Source organism: Mus caroli, unplaced genomic scaffold (assembly GCF_978045245.1).
Source record: "Mus caroli unplaced genomic scaffold, Mus_caroli_1 scaffold_7, whole genome shotgun sequence".
Classification (NCBI taxonomy): domain Eukaryota; kingdom Metazoa; phylum Chordata; class Mammalia; order Rodentia; family Muridae; genus Mus; species Mus caroli.
Genome location: NW_028227262.1, coordinates 94,759,121 through 94,779,387, shown reverse-complemented (window position 1 = coordinate 94,779,387; position 20,267 = coordinate 94,759,121). Strand labels below are relative to the sequence as shown.

Sequence of the window (20,267 nt, the reverse complement as noted above, 5' to 3'; positions counted from 1 at the left end):
GGTCTGCAGTCAAACCACTGGAATGACAGAAAGCCATCCTGAGGATGAGAACCAGAAGGTACCAGTAGCTGAACAATGGTGCCAACTATGCCAGGAAGAGTCAGCCATGGAAAGAATGCTCCGTAGCTTTCTCAAGATTCATCATTGTAAATTAATTCTTAGCGAGCCACCACAGCACCTGGGTTCTACGTGCATTTCCAGAACACTCCTTGCTACCAGATTCAAAACTTCTTCCAGAAAACAAAAGCCTCTCTTGCCCTTTCCATGAATTATCAATCTGTCACTTCTTAAGCATTTATTAATTGCCAAATGTATGCTGGGGGAATCTACCAGGAACTGTGCAGAAAATTTTCTCCAGAACCTGTCTCTTTAACCGAGACCTCTCCTCTGGGCTCTCAGCACCTCTACCCACCTTCTGCTTGGCTTCTGCAGGCGGATGGCACTTAGACTGGTGAAAGGCTCGCTCGCTTTCAGGTCTGCTTCATTCAGTGTGCATAGGTCTGGAAATTCTGGCTTGCCACTCCCCACCCTCACCCCGTTCTCTTCCATTCTTAGAAGTTGCCAACCTTACTTCCAGATAATTCTCCAACAGGACCCACACCTTTGCCTGTCTGAGTTTCAGATCTAGTGTCACTGAGTCCCAGGCCCTCCCTGAACCCAATGTGCATAAGCACCACACCCCCAGCTGTCAGATAGTCCCTGTCCTGTCACCCTGTTTGTTCTGTCTCTAGTAAAGTCACCCCTTCTTGTCCACAAAGGATACATTTCCAGACATCTGGTAAATTTCCAAGAGAATGATGCATGCTAACCCTGACGTAGTCCACTTAGCTATGATAAGGTTTAGCATATAAGTTAGGTACAGTAAAAGAATAAAAACTCATAATAAAGAAGCAATTTTAAAACTACACTGGAATGTGTTATTTTAAACTTCTGAATTGTTTACTTCTGGAATTTAACATTTTCAGACCATGATTGACTGAAGCCCATAGGGAAAAAGCACAGATAAGAGGGGACTGACCTGTTAAATAGGTCTCCTAGTATGCTTCCCTAAATTATTAATTGTCACTTATGGGTCTTTCTCTAGAAGAATGGGTACCCCAGAGACGCCATCATTTAAGTTCCTCCCTGGCACTGAGTGCATCCAAGCAACAGTGGGTAATCAGCAAACATGGAGCAGAGTCGTGCAAGGAGGCCAGAGCTGGGTGGTGTGAGGAATTCAGAACTATCAGAGGCTTGCTAAGAACATATCGGGTTTACACAGTGCTGTTATCAGGGCAGTGAGTTGGACTTTTGGCAATTAAGATGCTTACTTAAACCCGACTGATAGTGTGCCCTGGAATGGTCCAAGTTTCTTTTTTAGCCTTTTTCAAAAGTCCAACATGTCAAGATTTTTTGCATGACTAATTTAAGTCGAATTCCACTAGCATCCCCTAAAGGACGGACCGCTTTTGTGACGTAAATGACTTGCCTCCTTTGTCCACTTGGGGCTTCCTGGAGAATGGAGGATTACAAAAGGCATTTCCAAAAGGGAAATAAAATGACAGGCTATCATTTCAAACCATTCTCCATTCTATACAGCTCCGTTTCCTGCTCCCTCGCCATATAACAGTCTCTTTGGAAGACTGTTCTTTTAATGCAGAAGTCAGTTGTAGAGCTGCCGCTCCCAGTGCTCAAGACCAGAGCCCGCCTTTGTTTTGATGTCAGAGGTGGAATGGGACAAGGGCTTCTTCAGTTGTTGTCACACCCCGCTGCCCTGTTTCACCTGCTAGGGAATCAGATGCTTTTTAAACATCACTTCACGTCTCCCTTCCCTCTTGGAGGCATTTCCTCCAGGTTCTGGTGTTTCTGAATAGCCTGTTTCATCGTTTCTGCTTTTATTTGTAAAGCTGTCCTTTGAAGCCTACAGACACATTGTTCTTCATCAGGCATCTTAAGGTTTTAGCAGTTGCTCCTCAACTTCTCAGCCATGGGCTGTACGCCCTGATCTGGTCTCCAGCTTGCCTGGGACATGCACACAAGTCATCAGGATTGTCCATATCTTTCACCATGATCTCAATCCATTTAACATCACAGACTTCTGTAGCTCGAGGTGACTTTCTGTCATCCCATCATTCTCCTGCTTTCTATATTAATCATTGGGAAAAAAATGTTTTAAAACAAAGTGCCTTCTGGGAGGTTGCACCTCTCTCCCGATGTACGATCCCCAGAACTGGGACAGCTCGAACATCATGCGATTGATTCTACAAGCCAGGAACAAAAATCAATCTCGATGGTCTCTAATTGGCCTCATGTATAGTGATCAGAAGGCAATCGCTTCTCTGGCAGAAGCATTTCCATCCCTTTCATCCTGGGCTTTCTGCGCTGGTCTCTTTCTTCCCTCTTACTATTGACACAACCAAGAATAAAGGGCTTTTCCCATCACTTTTTCTCCCTGCCTTTCATCTTATTCACCAGCACAGCCAGCCTTCTTTCTTCACATTATCTTCTCCTTACTTAGACTTACTGTGGTCTTAGACGGACTATAGTATGGCGGAAGAATTGACGTGGGAGCTTTTCTTTATTTAAAGATGGGAATTGTAATATGTGTTCCCTTCCTTTTTTTCTTTCCTTTGCTTTTGTGACACTGTTCCTGCTAGAACTCAGCGTGCAGCTGAGGATAACTTATACATCCACCATTTGTTCTCCATCCTCTTCCTGAATTGTGGGATTACATACAGATGCCACCATGCTCAGTATGTGCGTTGTTAGGCATCAAGCTGAGGGCTCCACGCATCTGAGGCAGGGACTCGACTGACTGACCAGGCATGGGTAGACATACCTTTAAATCTTAGTGCGTGGAGGGGAAGAGGCAGGCAGATCTCTGTGAGTTCTAGACCAGGGGGGGTTCATACTAAGACCCTCCCTATCTCAGAGAGAGAGGGTGTGAGGGGGAGAGAGAGAGAGAGATCAAGGAGGAAGAGAGTAAAAGATACTTTGATCTCTCTGAATGCATATCTCTCCTCTCTAAACAAGCATTTACTATCTTTGGAATACTTTGAACTTCTTCTAAGGTAATACAGACCCACAGATGCATCTGGAAATACACAGTTGTTCTGACGTGAACTCACAAAGGGTAGGCCTGAGTTCTGGAAACCCAACTGCTGTATAGTCGTCTTGAAGCTCAGAGCCAAGGGACACAGAGGAGGAAGCAGGATGGTAGGATGTGCATGCACAGTTGGGTCGTGGTGAAAGTGGGCTGAGGAAAATGAAGGGTCATTCACAGGGCAATTGATAATAGGCCAAGTTTCTAGAAGATTCTTTAACATCACGCGTGGTTTCTGTTTTTTAATGTCTAACTGGGATATGTATGTGCATTCCGCTATTACACAATCACACTAGTGAGTGAATTTCACTATCCCAGAAAAAGAAAGAATAACTGACACCATGATATACCACCTCGTGTGTTCTGCTATCCTTCCCTAGCAGGAAACAATCCATTTGCACACCCTGTCTAGGAGGCAAGGCAGGAGTGATACACTAAGACACAATGCAAAATCTCTGCTCTTTGGAAGCCAACTTTAGGCTACGTCTATGGTTTGATTTCCTGGCCCCCAACTACATACAACAGTGCTGAGAAGTGGGGCCTTTGAGCAGAAACTGAGTATGACCCGGCCTGGTGGATGGATTAATGCCTTTAGGGAGGTAGTAGGTTAGTTACCACATACATGGATAAAATACGAAAACAGAAGTCACACTCCCAACACACACACACACAGGCACACATACACAAGCACACATACACATACATACACAGGAACACACACACACACACAAGCACACATACACACATACACATACATACACAGGAACACACACACAGAGTCAGAAACAGAGACAGGACAGCTTTTACTTTAGCCTGTGCTATTGGCTCGGAGATTGGAGAGTGCTCCTGGGAAGTGGCAGGAGCAGTGAGAACACAGACTGCTGGGGTTTAAGGCCATGGTTTCAGATTCTTGCTCCCTTGGTTAAACTATAACAGAGAAAGGATGCTGACTAAGGCAAATTGCACTTTGCCCCATGAGCCATGTCTCCTAGGGGAATGTGTCCTCGCTAACGAAATGTCTTTAATGCTTGAAAACCATTTTCAAATCCTGACTCCATTTTCCCTCAGAAAAATGTTGATGATGCTAATTTAGTCAGTCCCAACTTTAAGGTCACCTAAATTTGGTTTATGGTCAGTCTTCTAGTGCCATGGAAAAGTACTTCCTGTGCCCTGAGCCTTGGCCAAACAGCTTCCTTACCCTGCTTCCTGCAGGACTCCCATGGCAACAGACAGCACAGGAAAGAGGTCAGACCACAGTCCCACCTAAACAGTCCACGTGCAGGACAGAGCTTCTAACATAGTGTCTCTCAAAGTACAATTCCCAGGCTGGGGAGGGCATCACCTGGGAACCCACCAGAAATGCACCTTGTCTATCCCAGCCTGGACCTGCTGAATAAGAAGCTAAAGTTAGAGGCCATCCCCCTGCCTCAAGTGTGAGGACCAGTGCTCTCAGGACTGTTCTTGCTTTGTTCGCTTTCTATTGTGCCTGCTCCCTATATCCCAAGGACACAGGAATCGGGGCCACTTTGCCTCCTGACACTGATGGCCTTCTCTGTGCTGTGTTCCTCATGACTTTGTAAGTAGATATCCAAGCATCCTACGGTACTCTCTGTCTCCTCTGCGTCCTTCCTCCTAGGTGTTATTTCCATCCTTTAAAAGTATCTTGCCTTTCTTCTTTGCTAGGTTCTTTCCCATACTCTCTCATGTGACAGAGATCAAGTAGGAATCCTTGTGCAGATATGGTCTGTGGATGGTGCCTGACTCAGCTCAGTCTCCCGCCTCCACCTGTTCTGGCATTACACTCGCTGAGGCTGTTTTGTATTACAAGTTAACAGAATTACTTGAGTTCATGGCTCATGATTCATACTCATGTTTATTCATATTTCAAAGTATCCTGTTATGAGCCCCACCCTTTATGGGATAGTTCACATATTTTCTTTATCAGTGACTGTACATGAGACATCCTTGCTAGATTTCTTTCTGCTTTGAGAAAAACCTCTGCCTTAGTCTGGGATTTACAGGACTGTTTGGCTAATAAAAGCCAGTCTATAACTTAGGCTCCCAGATCTGTATGTACCCTCACCTTGGTTCCTGCTTTTCTGCTGTCTCCAGGATAATGTTGACTGAGCCATTTGGTAAGCAGTAATCTCTGGCTGTCATCACAGCCTTGCTTGTCATCAGCTCTAAATACACTGTATCTCCAGGTCTTGTTGTTGGAGAGAACAGCAAGTTTCACTTTAGTGATGGTATCTCTTCCTTCCTTCTTATTCACACGACCACTGTCATCTCCCTATCTCCTGTGGAAGGAAATTAAATAACCTAGGAAAAGCCTGACAAAGGCATATTGGTTTGCATCCAGCACCTTGTGTCCTGTTAGGTAATTACACATTGATTGTGTGATGGATTGTTCCAGTGTCTCCCTGGCTATTTCTACCAAGTATTTAACTACACTCCCTGAATATCCGTTTGCTCAGTGGTGGCCCTCGAGGTTCCGTGGCTTCTCACGAGCAGGCTGAATGCCGTATCTCCGGTACTTCCCTGTCTACAGATACATGCAAGACTCCTTTGTGATTCTGTCATCTCTGTTGCTTTCATATATAATCCAGCCACTTTCTGACTTAGTTAATAGAGCTTTAGGTTGACTCAGCATGTCTTGCTTGAAAATTAAAGCCAACTTCCACTCAATGCAGCAAATGGAGATGCCTGCACACAAATAGAACTTGACTGGCCTGGAGAGATGGCTCAGCGGTTTAAGAGCACTGACTGTTCTTCCAGAGGTCCTGAGTTCAATTCCCAGCAACTACATGGTGGCTCACAACCATCTGTAGTGGGGTCTGGTGCCCTCTTCTGGTGTGTCTGAAGAGCGTGATGGTCATGTACTCATATGTATAGCATAAATAAATAAATTAAAAACAAAACCAAAAACCTTGTCCCACCACGAGATAAAAAGTCTTGGGAAGGATGGAAGGTTTTATGTCTTGTGCTCAGTGTAAGATGTTTGTTAATGAGACCCCCACCTTTGTTATCCTAGCTGAGGGATTTGCATATAATAACCCACTGAATGGTTTTGTAATACGTTTCACTGGAATATAGAAATTGTCATTCATTTCTGAGTGAACTGAATCCTTGAGACAGAGACCATATAGTTCTCAAAGCCCAAACTCTGTCCAGTCCAACCCTTTCAGGAGAGCTTTGCTGGCCAGTAATTGTGCACCAACAATAACTTTGAAGCGTGTTGATATATGTCAAGTGGTTAGATTAAAGGCAGGCCTGGCAGTCACACATGGAAAGTACTGCCATGCATTCTTGCCCTCTCCCAGACACTGTGAAGGTAGAAGGGAACTGGGGCCTGGAGCTGAGGAAGGAAGCCACTCCCAGCCATTGAAGGAATCGCCAGCCCTTCATGTGTAGCACATGCTCATTGGCAAGAAAGGCCAAGTCAGCAGCAAGAGGCAGGCACTCAGTTACCTCCTCCCTCACCTGTAGATGGCAGCCTGTTCGTAGAAGTAAGTGACCAGCGCTGCTAGGGGTGACCGGAAGGCTGGGTGGAGTTGCCACTTGTAACAACACTTCCTGGGCATGGAAACTATACTGGTTTTTAATTTCAGGAAGAAAGCGGGTGTCATCTTCTATCAAAAGTCTAATAGCCCTTGAAGCTGACTAATGGTTTGCATTTAAATGTTTGGAAAGAGGCGCCTTCTGCTTTGAAGAACATAGTTTTAAAAGTTGGATTGGCAGGTGATAAAGGATGAACAAACCAATACGCTATCACATGCTATGGAAAGTCAGTGGGGTGTGAGCATGCCTGCTGTGGATACCTTCCAGCCTTTCACGTATCCAACCAGATCTGTGGAGATTTCCACACAAAAGCATCAAGAAAGCCAAGATTATTTGTGCAAGCGGAGGCGGCTGAGAAGCACAGTTGTTCCCTGGGGTACTGGGCCCTGACAGGTGGGAGACAGGCTCCGTGTCTGGTGGTAGTAGAAACCCATAGGCCATGCTCAGGGGTCGGAACTGTGCAGTACAGAATGACCAGAAGGATGAGCATCCATCAAGAGCTCTCACTATCTTCTTTATCACCCTGATGTGGAGTTCTTGGGGGAGTGTCTACTGTGGAAGCAGAGTATTGGGCACTTTTTAAAAATAACACACAAGCTTCTAGATTTTATAGAAATCATTGATATAGAGAAACGAGAGTTAGACCTGAAGTCAGGGCTGGGCTTCAGTCTTAGCTCTACTGAGCTGTGAGCGCCAACTGGAAACCACTTTGAACTGCAGCTTCTGCACTCTAAGAAAGATGCAAAAGCATACGGCCCCTGGCCCCCTAGTCTGGTGGAAGGGCATATGCAAAAGCACACTGCAGGCATGAAGAAGTCTGGGACCATGGCACTCGGACAACAATATTATCCCCAAGGGAAAGACTTGATCTTCACACACACACACACACACACACACACACACACACACACACACACACACAGAGGGTGGGGTGGGGAGATAGAGAAGGAGGGAGAGAGAGACAGAAACAAACACAGAAAGGGACAGATAGAGACAGAGAAAGAGAGAGCTTTTTTAAAAAAATATAAATCACAAATGTGTATATAGAACATAATAGGAACACAGTGAGTTTATCCTCAGAATTAAAATGTCACTGGGTAGGGGTTACAGGGGCTTCTCTAAATCTCCACAATAGACCGTGCAAAAGAAATTAACACCAGACAGATCTTTCATTTCAACCGCTTGCTAAGCTCCCCTCGTCCTTTCTCTTTCTTTGGGCATGGATTAAGCTTTGAGGGAAGGAATTCACTAAGAGAAGAGAGGACTTAAGCAAGTATGTTTGCTGACTTGCCCCCTAAGTGCTCCACCCCAGAGTTAGCAGCACCGTTGTCTTCCCTTTGATTCGATTCTATTGGGCAGCTCAAGCTCCTTGGGCTTAAGAGAAATATGGAGAATTTAAAGACAGTCAGAGGGGATGAGGCAGATAAGCTAAGGGCTGGAGGTTAAGAGAGCACGGCTTCTTTAGTTTGAGGAAGAACACCCAATCAAGAGGCCGAGACTGCTTTTAATGATCAATCCATGTTCTCCAGAGAGGAGTCTGAGTTCTTGATTGCACTGAAGACCAATCGAGCAAAACAGCATAATTTGAGGGGAAAAGAAAAAAGAAAAAAAAAGATTTAAGGTTAGATTATAAGATAAAGTTTCCATCCGTGAGTAAATCCTGGACTTTGATTTCCCTTTACAAGGCTTTTGTTTTGTTTTGTTTTGTTTTGTTTTGTTTTGTTGTTTTGTTTTGTTGTTTTGTTGTTTTGTTTTGTTTTTGTTTTAAATATGTCACCTGGTTGTAAGAAATATTAGAAGGAGGGAAATGCATGAAGGGTAACTTCATTTAAAACACAGACACATAGACAGAGATAGACACACACACACACAGTGTATTTTGTATTTTTAAGTAAGCTTATAAAATAATGTTTTCCTGTGACCTTCCAGACATCCTTGGTGTTATTTATCTTCTTACCTCTCACCCTGTGCTCCCCCTCCCCCCCACAGAACCTACTATCCTTCCCCCTAGAGCTCCTCCCCAACAATCCCACCCCCCCACCCCCGCACCATGATCCCCTCGTACTATTTGGCTTAAAAAATTATTCCAGGTTAGATATAAGAATCTAAAGATTCAGAGCTAGGAGCCACAGATGAGAAAGAACAAGGCTTTTGTCTCTGTGGATGGAGGTTGCCCCACTCAGTACAGTGTTTTGCAAGGTAGGAGAGGACCTCAATAGAGAGATTCGAGAAGATCCCACTAAGTTGCGTGAGTTCTCCCTTCCCACAGCAATGAGGACACTAAGAAGGGTTTGGAGCATTCAGCAATGTGATGAAGCCTGTTTTGTCTATTTAGTATAAAACAGATCTGGGAATGAGGAAAGTTCAGACAGGATCAGTAAGAATACTATTTTGGTGGACCTGGAAACTAGATTCATGATGGTGGACATAGGGAGAAAGGGACACCTGCAACAGCCACTAAGAGAAACGTTTTCACCAGAGAGGAGAGGGTGCACTTGTTAATGGCAGTGCCCAGGAGCTTTGGGTAAGGTCATCTGCAGAGATGCTGAAACACCAGGTGTGGCAAGCAGATTTTCTTTCTGTTTTTCATTAATTAATTAATTTATTTATTTATTTATTCACTTTATATCCTGGTTAGAGCTCCCCACTCAAGTCCTACCTTCTTAAGTCTCTCCCCCATCACCCCTCCCATTCTCCTCAGATGTCCTGCCCTGGGACATCAGTTCACAGCAGGACTAAGCACATCCTCTCCCACTGAGTCCAGACTAGACAGTGCAGCTAGGGGAAGGGGATCCAATGGCAGGCAACAGAGTCAGAAACAGCCTCCACTTCAGTTGTTATGGGACCCACATGAAGACCAAGCTGCACATCTGCTATAAATGTGTAGGAGGCCTAGGTCCAAACCCTGCATGCTCTAAAGAGTGGATAAAGAAAATATGGCACATCTACACAATGGAGTACTGACCCAGAGAGACACATAGTGTATGTACTCACTTATAAGTGGATATTAGCCATGAAGTACAAGATAACCATGCTACAATCCACAGATCCATAGAAACTAAGTAACCAGGAGGGCCTGAGGAAGCTTGAATCTCACTCAGAAGGAGAGATAAAGTACACATCAAAGGTGGATGAAGAGAGGGAACTGGGCAGGAGAGGAAGTGAGGAGAAGAATGGGAAAGGGGATCAGGTGTGGGGAGACGGGGGACTCAGGAGAGTCCTGGGAACAGAAATCATTTTGCGAGGAGGCATCTCTGGGACTAGCTAACCATCAACCCATCCACAAAAACCTTTGACCCAAAGTTTGTCCTGTGAGCAGATTTTCTATACCATCCACTCTAACAGGGTGCTAAAATGGATAGTGTTTGAGATTTTTTTAATGATGTGCCAGCCAATCCGGTGATTCCAGCAGAACCAATGTTTTCCATGGTTGCATTTTCTTCTGTTCTCTGGAAATTCCCCTTCCTCCCCACGTAGATTATCAGCATCCACCAGGTCCTGGTCTGTGTGTCAACCTCACGCTTTTTCATGGCCTTCAGGGAATATAGCCTTACAAGCCTTCCTCTGCTCAGTGCAGTGGGCATGATAGCCTCTGCGGGCTGCTTGTTGGCAAATGAAGGCATCTGCACAGGAGGCACCTGTGCAGTATGTCTCCTCTGCTTCCTCTGGCCCTGCCCATAGGGATGCTCTGCATCAGGGTCAGTAGGCCTAAAGAAAAGATCAGAATCAGAAGCACAGGCCCAGCATGCAAGGGAGGATCCAGTGCGTGTGCATGTCAGAGCGTGACTGCTCTTCTTTTGCTTTTCTGATGTGCACATAAGAAATCTGGGCATCACATATTCCTCTCATTATGATGGGTGTTCTATGTTTGCTTATCTAAAGAGTTCTAGGAATATTGAGATCTATCCCAGACAAATATTTAAACAATGCTTCAGGCTCTTATCCCAGGATGTCTTCTGTGCTTGGGCACTAACTGCTAGGGGCTATGACAGCACACCATCTAGGGCAAAATTGCAAAGGAGTCAGTCCCACAACAGCTGGGAACTCCTGCAGTGGCTCACATGCACACATAGTGTGTCTAACCATAGTGTGTCTAATCCATCCCCCAACTACTTAAAATTTTCATGCAGTGTATTGCTCATTTTGCTCTTATACTTGACAGCATTTATATTTCTTCCAATCAGGGGGTAGGTTCTCTTATTAACATTTTAGTCTGATCTAGTTCATGTTCCCCTCTGCTACTTTGATCTGTTGTTGGCATTTCATAAATTTTGTCTTATTCTTAAACATACTTTTAGACCAGTATTATACAAAAATAAATATTTCCTGTTTCCTTCCTTTAATTCTATTCTATGATAAGCATTCAAAGAATTTGTTGCTTATTTGAATTTTGGTTTATCAGTAACTTTCTTGAAAATAGTCAAAAGTGTAAAGTTCTTTGATTCTCAAATAGGCTTTTTCACCACTGGCCTCTTAGATGTGACAGGTTGCGGCCTGTTCAGCAACATTCTTGACTACAGACCCGAAGCCATTGCCCACCCGCACCCACAGGGTCAGAATAGTCAACACCGTTTGTACCTTTGCTGAGTGAGCCTGGGGATTCATGGGGTGGAAAGGGTCATCTCTTCACAGCTGGGAACTGCTAGTCTAGGAAAAAGTCTTTTGTCTTTTATATAACTAACATTTAAGTCAAATTCTGAGGACAATCTAAGAAGAGACATTAAGGGCAGAAAGCAAACCAAAGCAATGGAGCTGCTTTGGCACATCTGTGCATCTGCTCACGGCAGGGTGTTTTCACGACGTCCTTACCCTGCCCTACTGTGTGCTCACAGAGCAAACAAGGCCACAGCAAGTCTTGGATAGATTTTTTTTTTTCCATTTTATAAGATCTCTTTTTATTTCACGTGTGTATGTGCCCTGCCCCTGGAGGCCAGAGGGGGCAGCAGATCCCCTAGAACAAGAGCTGTAATCCACAGTGTGTGTGTGTGGGGGGGGGGGGGGGGGGAGGTGCCAAACAAACCCAGGTCCTCTGCGAGAACAACAAATGCCCTTAGTTAGCCACTGTGCCGTTACTTCAGCCTGCGGACAGTGCATTGTTGTAACACATTCTAATCAAGAAAGGAGCGGGGTCATCTCTCGGAGCTCACTCACGGGTTCAGAAAAGCTTAAAGTTAAGCCCTGGGGAAAAGAGGGCTTTGGGTTCGAGAAAGACATGGGGGATTTGGATGCATTTAGTTTTCCCTCTATACCGTACACTTTGAATTCTAAGAATGAAAATTCCTGGGCTTTTACTTGATTTCCTTTTCAGCAGAGATCTTTAGTTTCTAATTAGAAAGGAATTAACCGTCCTTAATTTTTGTGGGTGAAATCACTCCAGTCTGACCAGTCCAAATCTCCCATCAAAGGCCTTTCCTCCCACATTTGATCTGTATCTCAGAGAACTCAGCAGTCTGGTTGCCTCCCGCAAAAGGCTCCTAAATTAGTTTTTTTTTTTTTTTTCAAATTATTTCTGTTAAGTATAAACTTAACATATACCAGCTGCCAAGGGATTATACAAGCTTTGTTTTTTCCCAATAATTGGAAACCTTGTTTACAGAAGACTCAGTGATGTTCTTTAAATGTCTTTGTATTGACTATAAAAGAATGTGTGTTTATCTAAGCAGCGATAATCTGACTATAAAGAAACTCATTTAAGGATTATACCTCCTGTCTCTCACAGTGCAGCTGTCACCAGAATGTTCTCCCAGGCTTTACAAACTGCTCAAAAGTCTTCCTTAAAATTAGCAGACTAAACCTGGTAGTTTGGGAAGAAATTTAATTCTAAATCACAAGAATTGGAGACTCAGACTATCAGGGCAGTGGGGCAAGTTTATCGGCTGGCAAACTCTCTGGTAGAATTCAAGTCACTGGGAAGAGGTTTTAAGGTGTTCATTGACATCAAAGAGAAACCTGAAGGCCTCCAGATAGGCAAATTAGCTAATGTGAAGAATGTTGAGGGGTAACCCAAGCCTTAAGGTTGTTCAGTCTTTACTGGAACACCAGAGAAACCCTGGGGCCAAGGGTGACACACCCAGTGCCCAGTGTGGTACTCACCTTAAGTCTCACTTACCCTCCTTGTGTTATAGAGGTCTTAATGAGATAATGCACACAGAACATAGCATACATTGTAGCACTCAGTAATGGAAGACCAGGACTGGACTGTTCCAAGTCTCACGGTTCTTATAGGCCGTGCCTCATCTGATCTCTGAAGCTGTCCTATTAAAATAGCATGCTTGAAAGCACCCATATTATTAAAGATTGAAGAAAATGAGAAGCAGAGACGTTTAATACCCTCCCTAGAGTCCTGCAGGAGCTGGGTTCTCAGTGAGGAAAGGCCTACATCCATACTCCGCACCTGTCTGCACACTCCTGCTGAGCATAGAGCTCTTTGCTCTCGGAACACTGACTGTCTGCCACAGGGGCTTACTAGCCATTTAGCCATCATCTTTCCTCAGCTGACCACCTACTGTGATAAGCACTCAGATGTCTGGTACCTTCCAAAATGCTAAGAGTTTTGTGACTCCACTTTGAGGTACAGAGTCATGCTCCATGGTGAGGGCAAGGCTCTGGTCCTGACAACCTGGTGACACCCTTTTCCGGGATACTTTGAGTATGTGTGTGTGTGTGTGGGGGGGTGCTAGCCTGTGGAAGGAGGCCTCCTTCACAGCTCAGTGTTGCCCTGATTGCCTGACTTTAAGCATAGAGCACAGTCCCCTTTCCTCCCCCTGAGGAATTGTGGTTGGTGTTTGGTAAGCTCGGGCACACCCGAGGCCACCGCCAAGTCTGTTCCAGTTAGTGGGTAACATTCATATCTTTCCCAAGAGTATTCCATTGCTTATTTTTATTATGGTTCGTGCCCAGTGGGGAAGGGTAATGGCATCCCCAGTCTGTTTTGCTGCATAGAGCCATACAAATACATTACTCTCTTGAGTGCTAAACAATTAGAAAATTAATCCTACAATGTCTGGCATTATCCAGAGTTTCTTGTTACAGTGCTCAGGGGTCATTTAGGAGGATCTTAGCAACATCTGGATCTTTTAGGATGCTTCAGCAATAAACCCATCCTTTTTTGCCATGTGAATGGAGTAGGCTCTCACTACCTAACTCCTTCTGTAGGGTCGTATGAGACACAGATGCGTGGTGCCTCTGCCCTGGGCCAGACGTGGAGAGGTTCTGAGAATAAAACCTGAGAAAGGGAAGGGTTCCCTCTCAACAAGAAAACAAAAGAAAAGAACACCCTCCCGATTCGGTGAGAGTCTCACTCTCAAAGGATAAGACAGAGAATGATAGAGGAGGACACCCAGTGTCCTCCCCTCACCCTGGCCTCTATGTGCATCCATGCACATGTACATATGACATGCATATGTATTATAAGGATACATACATACATACATACATATACATACATTCACATACATACACAAATACACATGCATACATATACACACACATACATACACACATACATATGCATACATATACACACAGAGACGTACAGAGAGAGAGAGAGAGAGAGAGAGAGAGAGAGAGAGAGAGAGAGAGAGAGAGAGGAGTCTGAATCTCATGGGTAGTGGAGCTGTGTCTGGGGAGAAAGCGTATTGGGTTCTACTTGTCCACAGAGTAGAAGCCAGAGGCGTCCCGGGACTGGACCCTATCCCTCTGTGCCTCAATAGGAAGCTGATGATGTTTTGTCTACATCCACGGATCTAGTCTCATCCAGCCTGAAGAAAAGTTGAGGCTCCGTGGTTTTCCCAGAGTCCTATAACGAACAACCAAGTGCTAGGCTCGGTTAAGGCTTGCTACAGTGTAGGTTCTGGCTGAAACTTCTGCCAACAAAAAAATTTAGAAAAAAGAAAATGATGGTTTTTAACCCTTTAATCCCAGCCATTTTCTCTCTTTATCATGAACAATTACAAATATGTATTTTATAAGAGCTACAGAGAGGATAAAGGAAAAACCTTGGATCTGGTTGTGATCAGAACAGCTCTATTCAGTGAGAGCTCAGTCCTGAGACCCAGTCCACCCTTGCCTTCCTCTCTCTTGCATCCGTCTCCACCCTTGCCTTCTTCTCTCTTGCATCCATCTCCACCCTTGCCTTCCTCTCTCTTGCATCCATCTCCACCCTTGCCTTCCCTCCAAACATAAGGAGTTTGTCCCTCACTTGGATTGAAGTCTCCTCTAGGCAAGATCTTATTGGGGAGACTTTACAACACTGTATTGATTTCCCTACTTGGGGGTCTACGTTAGATTTCTCCTTGCGTTCCCCATATGTTGTGAGCACAGAAACCCAGGATCTCTTTGTAGCTGTGTCCAGTCTGTATTTTCTTGACTCTCTCTGTGTGAGCAATGACAGGGCCAAGCACAGAGCCCTGAACCGAATACATGTGATGCATACTTTCATAAGTGATGAGCGGACCAACAGCAATTGTTGTGTTATTAAGAATCAATTAAACTTCATAGTTGTTCACCCCTCACCTACATTCCAGGAGTCAGGAGTCAGCTCTACCTACCGTGCTGTCTGCAGGAGGAGATTGGTTAGTTGCCACTCCCCCTGTGGGAGAAAGGAGAGTAGGGAAATGGGACGGGGCAAAAAGCTACACTCAGATTTCGCACCTTGTGTTATAGATTAGCCAACAAGATGGGAGTGAAAACGTTTCCCTTCTAAAGAATGAACCACTTCTAATTTGGGACTGAGTGGAAAGATATTTTGCCATTGTGCATTGCTTTCGTAGATCTCTCAGCTTTTCTAAATCTAACTGGTCTCTGTGGCACACGGATGTGGCAATTGAATATCAGGAATATCCCATAAATAACAACTTCAAAAGCCAATAGAGTGATATCTGTGACAATTTTCAGTTCACAATTACAAAGTTACTGTTGTGTAAAGAAAGTGACAATAGAATGTAGCATTTATAGAAAAGACACCTGCTAAGAAGGCGCCTCTTCACACACGGAGTGTTAGTTAATTATATTACTTAAATATACATTTTCACAAAAACATGGAGTAGGCTTCACACCTCCAAGATCAAAAGTTATGAGCAGCCTTTGATTGAGCATGTTTCAGATATAAAATGCAGTCAAGTGAACACGTATAAGTGTCCAGAATCAATTAAATTCCATAGTTGTTAACCTCTTACCTACCTACATCCCAGGACTCAGGAGTCAGCTTCACCTACCATGCTGATCTCATTATTTGTGTGTGAGATAGATTTGTCCTAGCTAGATTGAGAAGTGGTCTGCAGAACCCTGGGTCTCCTTTCTGAGCTTTCCTCGGGGTCTGTAATATCCTATGGCCTATCTATCCTTTGAGATATAGGGGAGATGGCAGTACACCAGGAACCAGTCTGGTGTCTGGAAATCCATCCACTATGCCTATCTGTGAGCCTTATTGGGAAAACAGTCTATTTGGCTGGAGACAGAACTGACTATGGCCAAAACATCTGCCAGGCTCATATCCTACACCAGGAAGAGACACAAATTTGTTTCCCAATGTGCAACTATCAGTAAGGTTTCTAACTTACCTGGCTTGGCTGTATTTGGACTGTCCTGAGAATTAAAGCAGAACTGACAACCAGATGTGAAAATCTATGCTCATATCTTATCAGGCCAATACTGTGAACATCAGAGAGCAAAATTCTTCTGCGATAGGTGACACGTATGATCTGATCTGATGTAGTCATCTCAGTCTTGCTTGCTGTGTCCTGGGCCTCAGAGTCCCACCACTGGGTGTTGAAAAATAAAGGCAAATGCTAAAATACCAACTTTATTTGAGAAGAAATCAAATAATATTTACTTTATTTTTTTTATCCAGGTGCAAACCCTTGTTTATTTATAACTGCAAAACAAAACAATTAAGTGAAGATTGAAATAAATGCTTGTTTTTCTATTCATGCTAGAAGTAGCTGTCTTGTCTTTTAAATGGAGTTAAAGTGTTCTTATAAATGCCTCGCTGTTAAAATAAGCAGCACATTGTTTCCTTTGGGGAAAAATGTTATTTATCTTTTGAAAATTTTTTTATTAAGTTGATTTGGTTTAGATGGAAAATGAGCCTAATGAATATAGAAATATAATGATTCTGGATCGTTTCTATTCATTAGGATGTGTTGATTAATTCCAAAGCCTCATGGATCTCTGATTTGGTGAATGAATCTATAGTAAAATTACAACCGGGACACTAGCTAGTTATCTGAGTCACATTTTTATCTAGCTAATTTGAATTCAAATGCATTATTAACATTTTTCTTCTTTTTTTAATATAGGTGGAAAACAGACCAAAATATTATGGAAGAGAGTATGTATTATACTATTCTTTGTTTTAACAATTTAATAAGTAGTCGCTTCATATGTCATTCAAACTTAACTACTAACTATTCCCTAACATCGTCTTCATCACATGCCTATTGTGCAAGAGTTTAGTAAGGAGAATAAACACAATCAGACACTTTTGTACTGAGTTTTCCTTCCCACACTCAGGCACCTGGTTCCCACTAAGGTCGGGCAGCGGGGAAACTTGTGTGTAGCACGTCTCTCCTCAGAGCCAGCCTCCGGGTGCCTGACCAGTGTCTGAAAGGAAGGCTTTTACCAGCTCTCCACCAGCATTTCACTTCACTGTCTACCCTGATGCAATACAAACGCGTAGGTGTCTAAGACTGTCCACTTCGGCTGAATTTCTCACTATCATGACCCTCATAACACAGTGCTCAGGAAAAGCATCCCTTTCCCCTGCACTGTTGGAAAAGCCAAAAGGGTCGTTCTCTAGGCTTGGGTATATCACCCATATTGCCTTAAGCCCATTTTTATTCTCTTCCTATCCCAACCACAATGTCCTCTAGCTCTGTTGGGTTTCCTTAGTAATCTACCACAAGGCAAGTGCCACAACTAGCAAAGGCATTTGTAATCTAAGACTACAAGGTACAGAGCCTTTAAAGAGAGTGGGCTATGGAGTGGTCCAAGGAGGAAAGATACATAAGTCCCTTCCTAAGGCCAGCCTAGAGGCATGATGAGGCAAAAAGCTCTTTCAAGACCACCACCTGTGCTCCCTCAGCCAAGGAGACCTTCCCTCTCATCGTCATACCCAGAAGCATCTTGGCTTCATGGTTAGTGGCTTGTCTGGTCATCCTAGCCTGCTGCTCCTTCCCCGTGGACACAGCTGCATTTTGGAGCCTTTCTTGTCAGACTTGTCACCTCCAGCCAGCCGGTGCCTCTCGAGCACCCACCCAGGAGTGTACCCACCCGCCCTCCTGCCTCTGAGAGCTGGCCCGTGTTGTCACATGACTTTGAGTCTCCATCTGACTGCAAAGTTCCTTGCAGATTGTACAATTTTGTTAAAGAGAGGGCAAACAGGAAAACCTGCCACATGCAGTTTTGTACCTGAATTGATCACCACAGAGCAGCTCTCCCTGCCAGAGCCCATGCTGCGCAGCAGGCTTCTCCTCTGTGTCTCAAGAGTCCAGTGGCCTCACTCACAAAGCGCCAAACCACTCTGCTCTGTGTATGAGTGTACAAGACCCACTTAGACCCAATGCTCTTGGCCAAGCTCTCCCCAGACTCCTCTATATTCATGGAAACCTTGCTCTCTGACTGAACAAGAGTGTTGCTCTTACTTCTTAGCATTCACCAATAGTGCTGCTCTAAGCACCAGTCCCTGAGATTTAAAACCAGAACTTAGCAGAGCATAAGCCTCCCCGCCCCCGCCCAAGCTGTCATCACCTTGACCTCCAGGCTGAGATTTTCATTCAGGGCCATTGATGCTTCTGGCATGTTTGCTCACCTAGGACCAGAATGTTAACCAGAAGATCCACTATTGAAGACTACTGAAAAGGAGGAAATTAGGATAACACACCACACACACTCACGCTCACACACACATACACACACACACACACACACACACACACCTCCGTTACATTTGTCCTCCAGCCTAATTTTTGTATTCTTGGCCAGGGAGGGGTCAGCAAATGTTATTTTCTTTTTTATGCTCAGAAAATTCTTTCCATGATCATTCCTCCAAGGTCTTCTAACACTAGGTAATTCTAGAAAGGTATATTTATCCCTCTTCCAGGAGTTTAGAGATGATGGGCACTGGCCAGTTCTCATACTCAAGATCCCGCATCTTAGACACACAAAGGATAGAATTGTTAGTGATGACAGGAAAAAAAAACAATAATAATAAGAGCTGGGCCTAGGTGCACACCTGGAAGGCAGAGGCAAGTGGATCTCTGTGTGTTCAAGGCCAGCCTGGTCTGCATAATGAGTTCTAGGATGGGCAATGCTACATAATAAAGAGACTGTCTCAAAACAAGCAAAACAAAGAATTGTTAGTGATGGCTGTGAGCCTTTATCTTTACTTAAATGTAGAAGGACAAATAGATCCACCCAGACACCTGCCTTCACCCTCAGCAGTCTGTCCAAACTCGAGGCCTCAGACAACGGCCTTCAGAAGGCCCGTGCAGCCTCTGACAAGCCAGAAGTCCCACTCAGTGTGCTACATTCCCTCCCTCCCTCCCTCCCTCCCTCCCTCCCTCCCTCCCTCCCTCCCTCCCTCCCTCTCTTTCTATCTGTTCATTTTGTAACAGAGAAATCGAAGACAAACATTATCGTTAAAAGTGGAAAAGTAGATTCTTTTCCCAAATACCGACCTAAACAATTAATCTCTAATGGAAACCACTGGAAGAACGTGGCTTCTAGCCAGCCCTTCTTTCCAGAGAATGCGCCTTTAAAATGAACAATCCCCAGCACCAGAATCAAGCAGGTTGCTAATCAATAAGTGTTCATTTGCAATCAGGATGATCCACAGTTCTCTGTGTTTGTGCTGAAAGCTAAATTGGTAATTGCTCTTTTGTTATTCCCCAGGGTTTGAAAGGAGTCATAACCTAGCTTTCATTTAGATCTTCATTTTTAGCCTGAGAGCAAAGACAGGAGCAGAAAGCCAGGTGGACCGTGTGTTTTCCTGTGTTGGGAATCCTGGGACGTAGTTCCAAGAGGGTCTTCAAGATGAGCCATAATCACACCCCTCCTCATTCCAATGGAGACAGTGGGTACCCAGGGACCTAGTAAGCACAGTTTTCAGCCTAGCCCACATAGTATCTACCTTGTACAGTCTGCTCAGTGCAATGACTGCCTTGTCGCTCCAGGTTTCATGGGATCATCTCTCGGGAGCAGGCTGATGAGCTTCTAGGCGGCGTGGAAGGTGCCTACATCCTTCGAGAAAGCCAGCGGCAGCCGGGATGCTACACGCTGGCACTGAGGTGAGCTGTGTTTCACTCATGGCTCGTGAAAGTGGCTTTTATGATTTTCCAATTTTTAATAAGTAGGATATGCTCCAGGGAGAGACCTGACTGGGATGGCAGAACAATAGAGAGAGAACAGAAAGGCTGAGATCAGGTGGCCTGGGCTCTCTGGTGGAGAAACTGTGGTACCTCAGAAGAGCAACATCTTTATAACATAGTGTTGACTAAGGAGATGGGGTTATCGCATACAGCTGACTAAGGAGGCAAGGTTTATATTATACAGCTGAACAAGGAGGCAAGGTCAGCAACCTCAATGGGAGCTGTCTCTGTAGGGGAGCAGTCTTCAGGCTCTAACCTCC

The 20,267-nt window shown here is 44.5% G+C and overlaps 1 protein-coding gene across 3 annotated transcripts in view; it reads left to right on the top strand.

Annotated features, from left to right (window-relative positions):
• Positions 1-20,267, top strand: part of Chn2 (chimerin 2) — a 279,786-nt gene that overhangs the window by 176,412 nt on the left and 83,107 nt on the right. For all 3 annotated transcript variants that reach the window (XM_021164052.3, XM_021164053.3, XM_029478202.2), the window contains exons 4-5: positions 16,939-16,970; positions 19,813-19,926. In XM_021164052.3, the coding sequence (XP_021019711.1) occupies positions 16,939-16,970; positions 19,813-19,926 (146 nt within the window). The remainder of the gene's footprint in view (positions 1-16,938; positions 16,971-19,812; positions 19,927-20,267) is intronic.